Genomic DNA, 18,925 nt, shown 5'->3' with positions numbered 1-18,925 from the left:
ATATATATCCACGAAGGATTATATGTCTGATAAATGCTTTCCAGCTTTTTAATAACTACAATAGGCTCATCTTCAAAGGAAGGGTTATTTTGCTTGAATCTCTCAATATCTTGGGGGGGGGTGTGATTGAGAGAAATGGGCAAAGACAGAGGAGATGAAATGCAAAGAAGAAGAGCTCAAGAAAGCAGTTAGAATCTTTCAGACCCAGTGGGGGAAGGGAGAGGATTTATGGAAGGTTGGAAAGGAGGAGCAGTTAGCCAAAGCTGCCTTTTGGACACTGCTTGAGTGGTCTGGTCATTTCACCACTTGACTTCACTTCTCTCTAGCCAACCTCTCTGAAAGAGGTGCTTGGTTTTACCCTCCTTGACTTGGCTGAATTGAAAGAGTCTGGCCCAGTGAAGATCCCTGCTGAATATAAAACTGTTTTTCCTTAGGGGGAGTCAGCTTTATTTCTTTTAAAGAGACTTTGAATGGAAGCCTTCTATCAGAAATAGGGAATTATAGCTTAGGGAAATTCCTTTCCTTCTATCCTTTTATTTCCTTATCCCTCTTTCCCAAAAGGGAATTACACTTTCAAGTATAAGAAATTGTCTTTCAACCTTTGTAGTAGAAGGGGGAGAGAGTTTAAAATATCCAAAGAAAAAGGTTGGGGAGGGGTGTCTTGCCCTCTGTAAGCAAAGACTCCATTAGGCTGCCTAGCAGGAAGAACAAGAAAGAAGGTATGTCTTTGAATTCAGTCCCCTTACCTCAACCTGCTTCCTTGGGTAACATCTATTCAGTCCCCATCTCTCAGTATTCCCCTTCACTACAGGGATAAAAGATGTATGGTGTCTTAAGGACACCACATCTCCAGTTTTATTTAAGGTGGGTAAAATACCCTTTAAGGGGAATAAGCGTTTAGCTGAATTATTTTCTGTTTTCTGTTACTTAACTTGATATTTGGGTTGCCAGAGTTGGTATTGGGTGTAGGAGGAGAAATAGGTCCAATAGGAGGAGTGTGGGTGGATATAGAGGTAATCAAAACTCTTCTTAATCTGGGAATTTCTCAAGATCTTCTCAAGGTCTTTTACATAAGTCTTAAGACACCCCCACCCAAACTATTCTTGAGTTTCTTCTCAAGGTCACTTGAGGTATTTTCCAGTTGTCTTTTAAGGTGAACTTTTAGTTCAGCTTTGAGGTCAAGAATTGGTTGAATAGTGGCAGGGATCGGTTGGATTAGACATGAAATGTGTTGAACAGGACAGGAAGTGCATTTTATAGGACGAGGCCAAGATGAATCTCTCATCTGGATCTTGAGGTTTCTCAGGCTATTTACCTGCTTTTTCTTAAAGAGGGATAGATAAACTGCAATGTATCTTGTTATACATATACCCAGGAACAGTGCTAAATAAAGCCATAGTGAAATGTTCTCTGGGATCGTGATCCATTTTAGATAGACAAGAAAGCACATTTCCCCAATTTGGGCTATGCTATTAAAAATCATAATTAGTCACCTATTGTGAAGATCAGATTAACTCTTCCCCTGCTCATTTTTAGAATTAATAACCAGAATCTTATATACCCCACTTACACTTGAGTGGGAGAGGTCTATGACCCACATGTGTGAAAGTAGGTGACAAATCAGAAACCACTGACTGCCCTCTGGGCAGTCCTAAGAAAAAGTATAGACTATAATTTGTCCACGTAAAAAGTAGAGGAAGGCATAGGAAGTGACCACAAAGAAGCATCAGTAAAAGGAGTTACAACTTCCTGTGAGACTAGTTCTTCGAAATTCTGAGTTCAAGTTGGAGGCTGGTGAAGAATCTGCTTACTGGACCTAAGACCTTGCACTTGGTGAGACTATTCTTAAATCTCTCCCTTTGAACTACCATGTGGGTGAGTGAAAAAGGCTGACTCCTTTCCTGGATTTTTTTTTTTATATATTTAGTCAATTTAGAATATTTTCCTTGGTTACAAGAATCATATTCTATCCCTCCCTCTCCTACCCCCACACTTCCCATAGCCCAGATGAAATTCCACGGGGTATTATGTGTCATTGATCAGAACCTATTTCCATGTTGTTGATGTTTACACTAGGATATTCATTTAGAGCAGTGGTTCTCAACCTTTCTAATGCTGTGACCCCACAATGCAGTTCCTCATGTTGCAATGACCCCATTGCAACATTTTGCAACAACCCCATTTTGGTGGCTACTTCAAAACTGTAATTTTGCTACAGTTATGATTCGGAATGTAAATACCTGATATGCAGTATGTATTCTCATTGCTACAAATTAAGAGGTTGAGAACCGCTGATTTAGAGTCTATATCCCCAATCATATCCCCCTCGACCCATGTAATCAAGCAATTGTTTTTTTTCTGTGTTTCTACTCCCACATTTTTTTCATCTGAATGTGGATAGTGTTCTTTCTCAATGATCCCTCCGGGTTGTTCAGGATCACTGTGTTGCAACTAATGGAGAAGTCCATTTCATGCGATTGTACCACAGTGTGTCAGTCTCTGTGTACAATATTCTCCTAATTCTGCTCCTTCCACTCTGCATCAATTCCTGAAGGTCATTCCAGTTCCCAATAAATTCACCCCGTTTACTATTTCTTTGAGCACAATAATATTCCATCACCAACATATGCCACAATTTGTTCAGATATTCTCAGTTGAAGAGCATCCCTTCATTTTATAACATTTTGCCACCACAAAGAGCACAGCTATGAATATTCTTGAATGTACATTTCTTTTTCCTTATTATCTCTTTGGGGTACAAACCCAGCAGTGCTATGGCTGAGTCAAAGGGCAGACAGGCTTTTAGTGCCCTTTGGGCATAGTTCCAAATTGCCCTCCAGAATGGTTGGATCAATTCACTACTCCACCAGCAATGCATTAATGTTTTGACTTTGCCACATCCCCTCCAGCATTCATTACTTTCCATTGCTGTCATATTAGCCAATCTGGTAGGTGTGAGGTGGTACCTCAGAGTTGTTTTGTTTGTACAAAAACTTTTTAATTTGATGTAATCAAAATTATTTTACATTTTGTTATTTTTTTCTAACTCTTGCTTGGTTTTAAAATCTTTCCTTTCCCAAAGATCTGACATGTATACTATTCTGTGTTCACCTAATTTACTTATAGTTTCCTTCTTTATGTTCAGGTCATTCACCCATTCTGAGTTTATCTTGGTGTAGGGTGTGAGATGTTGATCCAAACCTAATCTCTCCCATACTGTCTTCCAATTTTCCCAGCAATTTTTATCAAATAGTGCATTTTGATCCCCAAAACTGGGATCTTTGGGCTTGTCATAGACTGTTTTGCTGAGGTCACTTATCTCAAGTCTGTTCCACAGATCCTCCTTTCTATCTCTTAGCCAGTAGCAAATTGTTCTAATGACCACTGCTTTATAGTTGTAAAGGATAATTTTAGTGTTGTGACCTAAACTATATTAATTATTGGTCGCCATGGATATCCCAAATAATAAAAAAAAATTACCCAAGTCAGTCTGGAAATTTATGGTGAGTTAGTTAATATAGTGGAAAGAAATTTAAGAAGAAGGGAGAAGGAAACGGTGTAGGATTTCTCATACCTGGCTTGTACCAGGAAGATTAGACGCTCTAGAAGGTAAGGTTTTGGAGAATAAAAGAGGAAGGAATTACCCTGAACTCCAAAAGGGATCAGCCAAGATGCCTGAACCTTCATGCCCAAACCCAGACAAATACCTGCCACCATGCCAAGATGTTGGAATGCTTAGCCCACTGCCAGCCAAAGACTCCTCTCCGGGAAAAGAGGCCGAAGAGAAGAAGTGAGGTGCCTTATATAGACGGTTTTACATCACTTTCCTGCATCTCATCTGTACCAATGATAGCTTAGCTTGACTTAGGACAGCCCAGGGGTCTGTCAGCTGTTTCTGCACATGTCTGTTGAAGGCCATCTTCTAAGATAATTAAATCTTTGAGTATGGTGCAGAGATTCCTGATCTTGCTAAATTAAGTAGGGTGGAGAAATGTAGAGTTCCCAAGACTTGATTCTGTTAAACCAAGTATCTCCATTGTTACTAATCAGGAAATAGCTAAATCAGATCTTCTAAAGTATGGTCTGAGTAGGGTGGAGTACTTTTAAAATTCATATAGCTTAGTTTGAGATCTGGGATTGCAAGGCCTCCTTCCTTCGCGGTTTTTTTTTCATGATTTCCCTGGACATACTTGATCTTTTGTTCTTCCAAATGAACTTTGTTGTGGTTTTTCTAATTCAGTAAAAAAGTTCGATAGCTATGGCACTGAATAAGTAAATAAGTTTGGGTGTGATGGTCATTTTTATTATGTTAGCTCATCCTACCTATGAGCAGTTAATGTTTTTCCAATTGTTAAGATCCAGTTTTAATTGTGTGGAGAGTTTTAAGTTCTTCAAGAACTCGTATCCAGTTCGTTGGGTTTTCTGTTTCTTTGCTTGGAGTTCCCTCATCCTTCTCTGTTCCATTTGCTCTTTGTTCATTGTCTATAGAAGCTGTGGATTGTAATTTCTTTTTTTATTTTCTTGTTGTTTGCTCATATTTACCCCTTCTTTACTCCCTGCAGTTGCCTGAGCTCTTGCTTCGCAGTTTTTTTGTGGTTTTGGGCTTTTCTTTCCATCTTCACTCTTGTAAATCTCTCAGTGCAGTCTGTGGCGCAAGGGTGTTGGAGCTTGAGCTTCCCTGTCCTCTGGATGATTTGATGGGATTAAGTCCAGCAGTCTGGAGGGAGGGGTGTTGGAGCTTGAGCTTTTCTGTCTTCTGAAGGATTTGATGGGATTAAGTCCAGCTGGGTTTCTGGATATGCCCTGATTCCAAAACCTCGGGAAGGAGGGGGACTATGTGGAATGTTGCCTGCTCTGTGCTCTGCATTTCTCCTCTATCTGCTTTCCCACTGACTGTGTTTGATGGTCCTCCCTCCAGACTAGCACCTTTGCCTGCCCGGAGGTTTCAGCTACTGCTCGAGGCTTAGAGTTCTAGGTTGGGGAGGGGTCCCGGGACCTTCCTTCTTCCTTCCCCTTAAACCAGCATGTTCTCAAATTCCGGCTTTTGGGGGCATACCTTTTAAATTGAGTCCAGCATGAGGGTTACTTGGCTCTGTCTTGTTGTTAAGTTTGATTTTCAGTCCCCTAGGAGTAGTTTGTAATCGGTAAGGAAGGGTTTTCAGAGATCTGAATGTTTGCTGCCTCTATGCCACCAGCTTGACTGCCTTATTGCTGATAGTTTTAGATAAATACTGTTTATTATTTTTAGGAAAGGACCTTCTATTTCTAGTGTTTTCAATAAGAATGAGTGTTGTATTTTGTCAAAGGCTTTTTCTGCATCTAATGAGATAATTATGTGATTTTTGTTTGCTTATTGTTATTGTCAATTATGTGGATGATTTTCCTAATATTGAACCATCCTTGCATTCCTGATATAACTACCAATTGATCATAATGAATAACCCTTGTGATGACTTTCTGGAGTCTTTTTGCTAGTATCCTATTTAAGATTTTTATATCTATGTTCATTAAGGAGATTGGTCTATAGTTTTCTTTTTATGTTTTTGTCCTGCCTGGCTTTGGAATCAGTATGATATTTGTGTCACAAAAGGAATTTTCGGTAGAACTCCCCCTTTGCTTATTCTGTCAAATACTTTGTATAATATTGGGATTAGTTGTTCTTTGAATGTTTGATAGAATTCACTTGTGAAACCCTCAAGCCCTGGTGATTTTTTCTTAGGGAGTTTTTTGATTGTCCAATTTCTTTTTCTGATATGGAATTATTTAAGAATTTTATTTCTTCTGTTAATCTAGGTAATTTATATTTTGTAAATATTCATCCATATCACCTAGATTGCCATATTTGTTGCCATATAATTGGGCAAAATAGTTTTTAATGATTGCCTTAATTTCCTCTTCATTGGAGATGAGCTCTTCCTTTTCATCTATGATACTGTTAATTTGGTTTTCTTCTTTACTTTTTTTATTAGATTGACCAGTACTTTGTCTATTTTGTTTGCTTTTTCAAAATACCAGCTTGTAGTCTTATTCATTAGTTCAGTAGTTCTTTCACTCTTGATTTTATTAATTTCTCCCTTGATTTTTAGGATCTCTAATTTAGTTTTCATCTCGGGATTTTTGATTTGTTCACTTCCAAGTTTCTTGATTTGCATGTCCAATTCATTGACCTCTACACTCCCTTATTTGTTAATATATATGCTCAAGGATATAAATTTCCCCCTGAGTACTGCTTTGGCTGCATCCCATAGATTTTGAAAGAATGTCTCATCATTGCCATTTTCTTCAATGAAGTTATTAATTGTTTCTATGATTTGTTCTCTAACCGATTTTGGAGAATCATATTATTTAATTTCCAATTAATTTTTGATTTGCCTCTCCATGTACCCTTACTGATTGTTATTTTTATTGCATTATGATCTGAAAATGTTGCATTTATTATTTCTTCTTTTCTTCATTTTTTGCTATGTTTTTATGCCTTAATACTTGGTCAATCTTTGTGAATGTACCCTGTGTTGCTGAAAAGAAGGTGTATTCCTTTTTTTCCCTATTTATTTTTCTCCATATATCTATTAACTCTAATTTTTCTAAGATTTAATTCACATCTCTAACCTCTTGCTTATTTATTTTTTGAATTGATGCATCTAAATTTTATAGTGGTAAGTTCAGGTCTCTCACTAGTATAGTTTTACTATCTATTTCCTCCTTCAACTCCACTATTTTCTCCTTTAAAAATTTGGATGCTCTACCATTTGGTGCATACATGTTGAATACTGATATTTCCTCCTTGTCTATACTGCCTTTTATCAGGATGTAGTTACTTTCCCTATCCCTTTTAATCAGATCTATTTTTAATTTGGCTTTGTCAGATATCATGATTGCAACTCCTGCCTTCTTTCTATCACAGTGGTTCTCAACCGTTCCTTGTGAGTGTCTGCCAGCCTCAAGAGTGTTTCTTGCAGACAACATATGGTAGGATTTTGATTTCTAATCCACTCTCCTATTTGTTTTCATTTTATGGATGAGTTCATCCCAATCACGTTCAGAGTTATGATTGCCACTTGCGTATTCCTCAGCATTTTGATATCCTCTTCTAGTTCTGTCCTTTCTTCTTTTGCTATATCCTTTGAAACCAGTGGTTTGCTTTTAATCAGTCCTCCTAAACTTGCCCTTAGTAAGCTTCTCTTTCTGGCTCCACTGATTTTGTTCCCTTCTTATTTTTTTAGGGTCTGTTAAGTTTCCTCTGCCCTTTCTTTCCCTTCATTTTTCTCCTTCCAGCCCCTTACTCCCCCTTAGTTTTCCCTTCTTACTTTCCCTGTAGGATGAGATAGAATTCAATACCCCAGTGTATCTAGATGCTCTTCCCTCTCAGAATTGATTTCACTGAGAGTAAGGTTTAAGTATTACCTATTAGCACTCTTTTCCTCTCCTTCTAATGAGTATTCTTCCCCTCCCCTTCCCATGTGTATCTTTGTGTCATAAAGATTATCCTATTTTATTTCTTCAAGTATCTCCTGGTGCCATCTTCAATACCCACCTCCCTTTTTTCCTTTTTTGCATATCATCTTATAGCACTTATTACCCCAATCTCTTCCTGTGAATGATTCTTCTAATTACTATAGTGAATATAATTTTTTAAGAGTTACAAATAACATTTCCCCCATATACTAACATAATTTGACCCTTTTGAAGCCCTTAAAGAAGAATGTTTGTATAAAAATACATTTTTTTCCCTCTCTTATTTACCATTTCATGTTTCTCTTGATCTTTGTGTTTGGATATCAAACTTTCCACTTAGTTCTGGTCTTTTCTTTACAAATACCTGGAAATCTTCTATTTTGTTGAATGCCCATTATTTTCCCTGAAAGTATATAGTCAGTTTTCATTGATAGGTTGTCCTTCATTCAAGACCCAATTCTCTTGCCTTTCTGAATATCATATTCCAAGCCTTGAGGTCCTTTAGTGCAGAAATGGCCAGATCTTGTGTAATCCTAATTGTTGCTTCTTGATATCTGAATTGTTTCTTTTTGGCTTCTTGTAAAATTTTCTTCATAGCTTGGAAGCTCTTGAATTTGGCATTCCTGGTAATTGTCTTTTGAGGCTTTAGTGTAGAGGGTGTTCTATGAACTCTTTCAATATCTATTTTCCCCCCTTGTTCAAGAACATCAGGGCAGTTTTCTTGCATAATTTCTTGTAGTATGATGTCAAGATTTTTGTTTATTTCTGGGTTTTCAGGTAGACCAATGATTCTCAAATTGTCTCTTTGTGGTGTTTTCCTGATCCATCATCCTTTCAGTGAGATAGTTTGTTTTCCTTTGTTTTGTCAGTCTTTTGACTTTGCTTTATTAATTCTTGCTGTTTTGCAAGATCATTGGCTTCCAATTGCCTAATTCTGGTCTTTAAGGACTGGTTTTCCTTTTTGGTTTGACCTATCCTGCTTTTCCTGGCTTCTAGCTGTTTTCCCAATTGGGAGTTCTTGTCCTTTAAACTTTTATTTTCTTTTTGAACTATTTCCCACTTTTCTTGCCAGAAAGCTTCTATCTTTTTGATAAGCTTCAATTTAAAAATTTATCCTGGGTCAACCCCTTCTTCTTGGTTTTTTTTTTTTTTTTGGTGTTGGGAAGTTATTTATCCTGGGCCCTTTCTGCCATTACTGTGGTGGTTTTTCCTTCCTTTTCCAGTTTGAAATCTTAGTGAGATGGGCAGACTCTCTGTTTATGGAGCTAAGGATTATGGATTTTGGCTGAGCCCAGCTTTTGATTCTCTGCAGCTTCTGCTGTTTGCTGCCCCTCTCTGTACTGTCTCACTGCTAGAGCTTTTGGTCTGAGCTCCTCAGCCTTCTGGGGCCTCAGGTCTAGCTCCTCTCAGAGGTAGATCCTCAGTGGTCTTAGTCAGCTGAAAGAGACCCAGAGATGCCTCTCACTCACTCCAGAGGTTCCCCTCACTCATTCACTGATTCTAGCGTGTGATGACTCTGACTCTGTAGGTATCAGAGGGTGGATCAGTTCCCATTTGGGTGGAAGATTTTTCACCCCCTTATGGTGTGGAAATGCCCAAATTCCACATAACTTCAATGTTACGCCCTACTGTAGAGTCCATTTGTTTACATGAATTTGGGTTTTTTTGTTTTTGTTTTTTGACTTTTTGGTGTATTGTATTGGTATGTGGTGCGGAGAGGAAGAGTCCTCTATCTAGACTGCCGTCATGTTCACCCAGAAGTCTCTTTCCTGGATTTTCTGAAGGGACTAGCCTCAGGAGAGGCCTCTTCTCTTGAGAGATGTTTTGTGACTGAAGCCCTTGCTTCATTCTTCCCTGGGCCCTCAACTCAAGGCTGAGGACTTAATTAGCCCTGCTTGGCTTGAGCCAGGGGCCAGAGCAAAGTACTTCACAGGCTTTAAAAGTCTTCTAATCCACCTCCTTTCTAGATTTATAAATTCATTTACAGGTTTATATAGATACAGATTAAAAGATTCATTAAGATGTATTACAGATAAATTATTTATGATTTATAGTGTAAATTATTAAATTAGGGGTTTGACTAAATATGTGAGAAATTCCAAAATATGGTGGTCATCAATTTAAAGTATTATCGCTTGAAGTCAAAATGACTTTTAATAGCTTTTATTTACAAAAGAGGTCGAAAGAGTGAAAGTAGAGAAATTAAAAAAAGAAAAAGATGTCGAGCTTATCACACTACATATTGCTCTGGCTCAACCTGGCAGGGCTTGTTAACCCTTAACCAGAGGACCAGATATTCTACCAATGCAGCCTCCTCCAAGAGGGGAAGGCCTCTCCAGAACAAATCTCTCTCCATGAAGCCAGGAAAGGAAATGCCAGCTATTCACTTACCTAAGAAACAATCCAAGAGCCAAGGTCCAAGTACAAAGTCACCTCCAAGAGACTGGTCACCAGCCAAAGCTCCAAGCTGAAGATTCAAGCCAAAGATGACCCTCTAGCAGAAGAAGATTAGGATTTTTATAGTCCTTTTTGTCCCTTCCCCTCTTCACAGGGGCCAATCACAGCTTCCAAATTGCCTAGCACTGCCCAGAGGGGCAGTGTCTGGGGGGTTTCACATCTCTCTCATCCTCTGAAGGTACAATTTCTTATCAAAAGGATTCACAAATTCCTGACTGATTGGGTTTCTGAGGGTGTGAACTCTTTAAGTAAGTGACTTGTGAATTCTCTTACTTGGTGGCTAATAAAGTGTTAAGAAGGGATGCTTTCAGTTTTTGGTTGATTAAATTAAAAGTTGCTGATTGATAAACAAAGAAAGTTTGATTCACACTTCACAATAGATTCATTAAGGATTTACTAAGCACTTTATATATGTCAGTCACATACTAGGTACTGAGGGGCCAAAATAGTGGTCTTTGCCCTCAAGGCTTTCTAGAGAATGAGAAACTGGATACTGATTTAAGTGACTTGGCTAAGATTACTAGTTTGCAAGTGGCAAAGCCAATATATCAAATCTCTGGATCTAATCAAATGGTTAGACTTTGAGTAGAAGCAAGATTAGAAAGGAATCTTTTAAGGGCTAAACTATAACTAGAACGTGTTACCCACTTATGGAGAACTAGGAGACTTAAAGTGGTAGGAAAAATACTGGACTGAATCAGGAAAATCAGAGGTCGAGTCCTAGTCCCACTAGTTATTAACTCTTTGACCTGAAAATTACAGAATCCTTAAGTGAGAGATAAGGTATTTCACTTACTTGAGCTCAGTTTCCTTAATCATTCATTTAAAAAGATATATTAAGGCCTCCTACATCCAACCACCAAATACAATAAAATTATAATATATCTGTTGTAGTCTGAGGATTTGTAGAGTGTTTTCATTCTCTGCCTCATTTAATTAAGGCATGTGTTGTTATTTTCATTTTATATAAGAGGAATTAAGACCTTAAGAAGAAGTTTAATGATTTATCCAAAGTCACACATCATGTAAGCATTGGTGTTAGTACTTGAACCCAGATATTTTGACTGAGGACTCATGTTCTTTTTGATAGTCTGTTCAGCAGCTTGTAAATGAAGAGACTTGACTAGGTGACTTCTCTTGAAAACATTTTTATTAACTCTTTTTTAACATTACTCAGATTTCCAGATGTATCCCTCTGCCCTTTTCCAGAGAGTCATCCATTGTAACAAAGAACAAAAAAGGAGTGAGGAATGAGTTCAACAACATGCCAGCCAAGACTATGGATACTCTTCTCTCTCTCTCCCTGTAAAGAGGTCCTATAAAGAAGGGTGGAAGGTAGGGCAGCTAGGTAGCACAGTGGACAAGGCACCAGGCCAGGGTCCTGGATTAAATTCAATCTTGGACATGACCTATCAATGTGTCCCAGGGCAAGTTACTGAATCTCAGTTGCCTAGTCCTTACCACTCATCTGCCTTAGAATTGATGCCCAATTCTAAGGTAGAAGATAAGATTGGGTTTTGTTTTTGTTTTGAATGTTTCATTTCACCTTTTTGTTTGTAATTAATAAATTGTTATAGACTAAATTATTTCATAAGATCCTTTTTCATTTCTAAGTCATTAAACATTAAGTGCCTAGTATGTGCTATGATTAGAACTCCCCTTTAAAAGGGGGGAGGGATGGGGGCAGCTGGGTAGCTCAGTGGATTGAGAGCCAGGCCTAGAGATGGGAGGTCCTAGGTTCAAATCTGGCCTCAGACACTTCCCAGCTGTGTGACCCTGGGCAAGTCACTTAATCCCCATTGCCTACCCTTACCACTCTTCTGCCTTGGAGCTAATACACAGTATTGACTCCAAGACGGAAGGTAAGGGTTTAAAAAAAGGGGGGGGGGAGGGATACCATTTATAGAGGCTGTTTTATTTCAAATGAAATAATACTTGTAAAGTGCTTAGCACAGTAACTGGTATATTGTAAGCTCTGTAGAAAAGCTCATTCATTTCCCCTCTTCAGCTAAGTTGAATGGAGGGAGGAGGAGGGAAGATGCATCAGAGTAAGAACAGGGAAGATGATGGAAGAAGAGTATTTCCAAGCTAAGTGGGTTCAAATCAGAAAAGCCAATGGACATGTCTTATAGGACCTTTGGAGACAGGATTTATAGAGTATTAGACCTGAATTGGCCCTTAGAGGTCAAATTCACATCCCACCTCCTCATTTTAGAGATGGGGGAAGGGAAAAAAACCCACAATTTGAGGATTAGGAGGTTAAATGATTCACCCATTTGAGAAGTGTGAATAAATGAGTGCTTAGCCACTTGCTGCTCTTTCTGAGAACTTGTGGAGAACAGAGGTATATAGCCTTGGAAGTTCAAGAGCTGTCACTAATGTAAGGTCCAGAATTAGTGGTAATTAGAAACCAATCAGCTTTAGAACTCCAGTGCCTAGGAATAGACAAAGCAGATGAAATGATCAGTCCATCTGAGGCCTCATTGTAAGAAGGTATAGTGCCTTTTGTAAGGAGCAGCTAGAATGGCTTATGAAAAACAAATTGTGCCAGACTAATTTAATTCCTCTCTGTGATAGAATGACAGGCCTTTGAAGATAAGGAGATGCAATAGATGTAATCTACCTGGATTTGCTGGGGAGTTTTGAGTTTTCTCCTTGGATTCTGCTCACTATTTCTGCTCGGAGAGGGAAATAGGATAAAGGGTCACTTTTTATTAATAAATGATGGGGACAGAGGTAAAGAAGAGATGGGAGAAGGGCAAGACCAGCTAATCATGTGGGCAGGGTAGAAACAAAGATTTGGGGAGAGTGGAAACTAAATATAGGGAAAGGTTGGCTCTTGATTACAGGAAGCTAGGAGGGCACTTGAGGGAGAAGAAAAAAGATCATACCTCCTTGCTTTTGTAGAATGGTCCCCAGAAAGTACTTTGTGGGGAAGGAGGGAGAAGGCAACCTTCAACCATCCTGTATATAGATATTAGATGGAATTTTAATGGATTACATACAGTACCTGTGGCTCTGAATATTGTTCAGTTTTTCTGCATTTCAGACCAAAGGTATGTTTTCAGACCCCAGGTTCCCCATCCTCAGTCTTCCTTAACCTTTTATCCCTCCCTCATTCTTCCATGTATAGTGAGGTGCCATATCTTGTTAATTGTACATTTGCTCCATATCTCACCTTGCTAGCTAGTAGATACTTCATACCATTCTCTTTATACTTTCCATTTCAGCCAAACGAGTCAATATGAATGAATGAATGAATGAATGAATGAATGAATGAATGAATGAATGGGTTTTTATTAAATGCCTACTGTCTTCCTTCCTTCGCCTTTGGATGGTCTGTTTCCCAAATGTAGAATGCTTTTCATCCTCATTTCTACCTCTTAGAATCAGTTGGAGGTTTACCATCTATGGGAAACTTTTCCTGATTCTCCCAGATCCTCAGATAATCTTGTATTTTGCTTGTTTAGCATGTTAAATCCCCCAGTAGAGTTGAGTTCCTCTGTTTCACAGTGCCTGGAACATAGTAGGTACTTAATAAATGTTTATAGAATTGACTAAGAATAAAAACACCATACATTTAGTGTTTGTAGTGCTTAGAGTATTTCTTCTGCATTTTGTCTTTTTTTAATTTTTGTCTCACTATCATTTCAAACTCTGTTCTCTCCCCTTCTTCTCTTCCCAGGCAGCCAGCTTTTTTGTGGACCTAATTATTCATATGCTATTTTCCCCAGTATAATATAAGCACCCATAGATGACTCTTCTATAAATATATTTTTCTTTTGATGTTCTTTGAGTGTGGAAATGTTCATGTTAATAATATTTATTAAGTTCATAGTAATAAAAGATAAAATAAAAAAATAATTGGAGCAGCTTGCTGGGTCAGTGGATAGAGAGCCAGGCCTGGACTTGGGAGAAACTGAGTTCAAGTCTGGGCTGACACTTCCTAACTGTGACCCTGAACAAGTCACTTAATCCCAATTGACTAACCCTTACACTTTTTTGTCTTGAAACCAATAGAGTACTGATTCTAAGACAGAAGTTAGGATTTAAAAAAAAACAACAACTTTTTCTCAACTTTGTATCTCAAGTTTTTAGTGGCATATTAAATAGGTCCTTAATGTTTACTGACTGACTGTAAACAGAATAAAAAAAGAAAGGTGAGAGCAGAAGCTGTTCAACAAAACTAATCAACTCTTCCTGTCTGACAGTATCATATGCTTTATCTTTTGAGTCCCACAACAACTCTGGGGTATAATTAGTGCAAACAGGCTAATAGTCCTATTTTACAGAGAAGAGGATCTTCTCAGATTTGAGAGATCAAATGACCTGCCCTATGTGGTGCCCAGAAAAGAACAGAACTAAGAACTAGAGCTAAGATGACCTGACTCCTAAATCCAGCCTTTCTCCCTTCCCATTCCCCCTTTTCCTTTTAAGAAGTGTTTTCAGGTTTAAAGAGAATCATATTTCTAGGAATCTGCTGGGGGGAAATGAGACATTAGAAGAAATTTAAGTATCATTAAATACTTGCAGTATGCTCATGACTGCACTAGTTTCTGAGACTATGAAGGTGTTGTCCCCTCCATGTCACTCCCTCCAATATATATACATACACAATTTCCGTCTCTGTCTGTCTGAGGCCGCAACAGTTTAAGTCCTTGTTAAGTTTTCCTCTCTCTTTCTTGGTAGTTGATGCCATCTTTACCCTATTGGTGCTTGTTATGGGTGACAGTGAAAAGAGGAAATTGTGGAATGAACTCATTACAGGTTCCTCCATCAGCCCAGGAATGGCTAAACAAATATCACAGCACAGCAGGGGCAGGCTTCCTGTACTTTCAGGACAGACTGTGTTAGCCCAAGATAAGGGAACCTGACTGTATAGGAATGAAATAGCATGCTCCTGTACTATGAGAAATGAGAAGAGGAGTGGCTTCAGAGAAACCTGAAATCGAATGAACTGATGCAGAGTGAAGTAAGCAGGTCCAGGAAAACAATTTGTAGCATTAGGATTGTAAAGACGGACACCTTCCAAAAGACTTAAGAACTCTTTATTAATGCAGTGAGCAACCATGTAGGGAGGGATGATACATGCTACCCGTACCTTTGACTCAGAGATGATAAATTTCAGGGTGTTTCATAAGATATTTTTGGTCATAGAAAATGTAGAAATTTATTTTCTTTGGATATGCATATTTCTTTCAAAGATTTATTTTTCCCAGTGAGGGAGGGAGTAGGAAGAATAAATAAAATTTGGCTCTTTAAAAAAGATTAAATTAAGAAACTCTCAGATTTGATGCTCTCTCAGTAGGTTAGCGCCATCATGTCCATTTATAGAAAGACAACAAAGAACCAGGAACCAGTCTGACCTGCAGCAGCTAGGCTAGGAAAATGAGTCATTTCCCAGCACAAGGGAGAGCAAAGGTACTAACTACAGTGGTGGGTGCTCCTGGGGCTTGAGGGGATCAAACTTGTTCTGCTTGTCCCCAGAGGACTACATGGGTAGAAATTTCACAGAGGCAAATTTAGGCATTGTGTCAGCAGCAAAAACTTACTAACAATTAGAGCTCTCCAAAAGTGAATGGATTTTCATTATGTGGTTGGGGGTGTGTGGCGGTGGGGTGAAATGAGGACAGTGGTGATGGGAGGTGGGGTGGGTAGAGGTGTGATATAACACGTTCCAGTCTTCAATCAGAAATATGTTGTAGTGGCCTCTGTTTGCTTACTGACTATAATTCTGGCCAAATCAATTAACCCCCTTTTGCCTCAGTTTCCTCAAATGTAAAATGGAGGTGATAATATCTGCCTCTCAGGGTCATTATGAAGATTAAATGAGATATTATAAAGCACTTAGCACAGTGCCTGGTATATAGTAGGTACTGTACAATTGTCAGCTATTGTTAATACCGTCATCATTATGATTTGGACTCAGCAACTTCTGAGATTCCTTTCATCCTTTTATTTTTGTTTTTAATGTATTGCATTTTTATTTATTTTGTTAAAACATTTCCCAATTACATTTTAATCTGATTCAGGCTGCACTCAAGAGGTCTGTGGGCTTGACATCTCTTTCTTATAGCACAGTGGTTCAGCTGTTCCCCAGTTGGTGGTGCTTCCACTTCAAAAATTCTGTGCTACTGGGTCCCCCTACCTTAATAGGCACATAGTTATGCCACAAGGATTACCTTGGTTGATTCTGTAGGACTGTAATGAAAGTAACTGATGACCATTGTAACTTGGAATAGCCAACAGGAATAGGCCATCCCTGCAAATCTATGGTGGCTATCTTGGAATTCACATTTAACGACTAAACTAGAATCACTACCCTTTTTCAGAATGCACATTGCTTAAAGAACAAGACTGAGGCTGAACAGGATAACAAGTTCTTCTAAGGAAACTTAAATCATGATCCTTAGGATTCCCCTGAACCTAGCAGGCTCAGCACCACATCGCTGACTTGTTTCCTCCTGTTCCTTCCACAGAAAATGAGACTGTTCAGTATCACTATGGGCTGAAGGATCTGGTCACCATCTTGTTTTACATCTTCATCACTATCATCCTGCATGCCGTGGTACAGGAGTACATCTTGGATGTAAGTGTTACCCATCCCTGGGGCTCTGATGTTTGGTGCTTGGTTTAGTTCAGACTCAGTATTTTCTACCTGGGTTGAAGCTAGACAAATTTAAATTAAGATTCCTGCCCCAGTGGCACCTCCCCCCTGCCATGTGAGTGTTGCAATCATTTAGTTCCCCAGGCCTGGGACCATGGTGGATAAGTTTATTCCATGGTCCCAGATTATTCCAAGTACAGCAAAAACAAAAGCATCTTATCCCATCATTCTCACTAAGAGATTATTCTCTTGATTGCCTTAGTATGGATGTACACAGACCTGCTACTTTCCTTCAAAAATTACCTATCTCTTTTCCATCTTACTTGGTTTTGTTTGGTCATATCAGCTGTGTCTTGACTTTTCATGACCCCATTTGGGGTTTTCTTGGCAAAGATACTGGAGTGGTTTGCCATTTCTTTCTCCAGATCATGTTACAGATGAGGAAACTGAGGCAAGCAGGGTTAAGTGACTCATCTTGGGTCACATAGCTAGTACATATCTATTTTATGACTCCTTCAAGTTAGCAGATTCATTGTAGCGCAATCAGTGCTGAATGGGTTCATGTCCTGCCTTTAAAACTTACCTAGTAGCTTTGGGATTTGGGAACATTGCTTAACTTTAGTGTCAATTTCCTCATCTGTAAAATGAAAGGTTAGTCTAAATTAGTGATTCTCAAACTTGAACACTTAAAAATTGAAGAACCCAAAGTGCTTTTGTTTATATGGTTATCATAGCCATCTTTTGTTGTTATATCACTCTCGTTTCCAAATATGTGCCTTCCCACCTTCCCTGAACTGAGAGCCATCCCATTGTAACAAAAAAGAAAGAGAATTTGTTGGGTTGAAGCATTCCAGCAAAACCAACACATACTGAACCCACAATCTCCTGCTTCAGTAAAGAAGGAAGGGGGGAGGTATATTTTCCCATCTCTTCTTCAGGGCCAAGTATGTAAATATTTTTAGTATATATTTAGTAGAAGAAAGAAGAGTATACGAAAAATACATGACATAGGTTTTATCAGTTTGAGGATGGAGAGGCATTTTCTAAACAAATTGGTCTAGATCCTACAGTCTCCCCCAAGATGCTTGGGTTTGGCCTGGCATAGCATATTCATCAAATGTACCTAGCAGGGATTTAATGAATACATCTCAAGTCAGTGCTTGGATCAAGGCTTGCTTTGGACTTCTAACTTTATTAGTATTTTGTGGGAAGGAGATGAAAGTTATATATGCATGTTTTTCTTTTTTCCTTTAGAAAATCAGCAGGAGGCTTCATCTCTCCAAGGTCAAACACAGCAAGTTCAATGAATCTGGACAGCTAGTAGCCTTTCATCTCAGCTCCTTGGTCTGGTGCTTGTATGTTGTTGTGACGGTGAGTGGCCTACTGGCAGTCTTCATTAGATGGCTCCAATTGTTAGCCTTTTATTAGGGGGTGGTCAAGACTGAGTGGAACATGCAGGCAGCATTTGAAGAGCTAATAAAAATACAATAGGGCCCTGTATCTGTAGGAGATAACATTCCAATATCTACCACCGGTAGCTGAAATCATTGATGTAAGAAAACTCTTGCTGACCCCATATGTATGTTCTTTCCCTCCCCACTTCTGCCCCTTTGCTCTGCATTCCCTGACTTCCCACCAACAAACAAACAAACACAATGATCTAAAAAAGTGGATGTGAAAGCAGAAGAGACCACCTTTGGGGCAGACCACTCCTGGTGGCAGATCTCTGGTGCTTTCCTGTTGACTGGGTAACTGAATCTTCTGAAAGTGAAACTGGGAATAAGGGGGCACTACTGTAATTAAAAAGTACTTAGCAGAATAGAAGAAACTAATCAACACTTAATAGTCCTGGGGTCCTTTCTTCCTAGTCCTTTCTTCCTAGAATTAAAAACTTTTTTTTTGCCTAGAATACAAATATGCTCTTGTGTGATTACATCTTTTTGGCATTCAAAGCCCTCTACTTACCTACATCACTCCCTCTGACCTCCCTTTCCCATTCATTCTAGACTCATATCCATCATTCCCCATTCTTGTTCTGTCCTTTGTCTCTGGGCCGTTGCTCATTCTGTCAGCATCATGCCTGCAATGGACTTTCTGCCCACTTCTGCCTGCTTAAATTCTCCAACTGAACTGGGTCTGGGTCCTGAATTCCTCATCCTGTGACTTCCTCTCCCTTCCCAGCTGTGTGATCTCTCCCACCTCAAATTCCTCACTTTGGACTTTTGCTTTTGTCACATTCTTCTTTATGTCATGGCTGCTTGTGAAGGTCTTTCCCCACCCTTTTAGAGAATAAACTTCTTAAGGGCCAGGGCTTACATCTTATTCTGCTAGGTCACCTCGCTGCTTTAGATTTTGAGTTTCTTCATCTTCATTGAGTTCTTGGCATCTAACACAGTGAATAGCACA

At 39.0% G+C, this 18,925-nt stretch overlaps 1 protein-coding gene across 2 annotated transcripts in view; it reads left to right on the top strand.

The window, feature by feature from the left end:
* The window catches only part of TRAM2 (translocation associated membrane protein 2), a 111,322-nt gene that overhangs the window by 69,431 nt on the left and 22,966 nt on the right, over window positions 1–18,925 (top strand). For both annotated transcript variants that reach the window (XM_056818398.1, XM_056818397.1), the window contains exons 3-4: window positions 16,392–16,501; window positions 17,774–17,890. In XM_056818398.1, the coding sequence (XP_056674376.1) occupies window positions 16,392–16,501; window positions 17,774–17,890 (227 nt within the window). The remainder of the gene's footprint in view (window positions 1–16,391; window positions 16,502–17,773; window positions 17,891–18,925) is intronic.

This window comes from Monodelphis domestica, chromosome 2, assembly GCF_027887165.1.
Source record: "Monodelphis domestica isolate mMonDom1 chromosome 2, mMonDom1.pri, whole genome shotgun sequence".
Classification (NCBI taxonomy): Eukaryota; Metazoa; Chordata; class Mammalia; order Didelphimorphia; family Didelphidae; genus Monodelphis; species Monodelphis domestica.
Note: the sequence above shows the minus strand (reverse complement) of the source record. Positions and strands in the feature narration are given on the sequence as shown.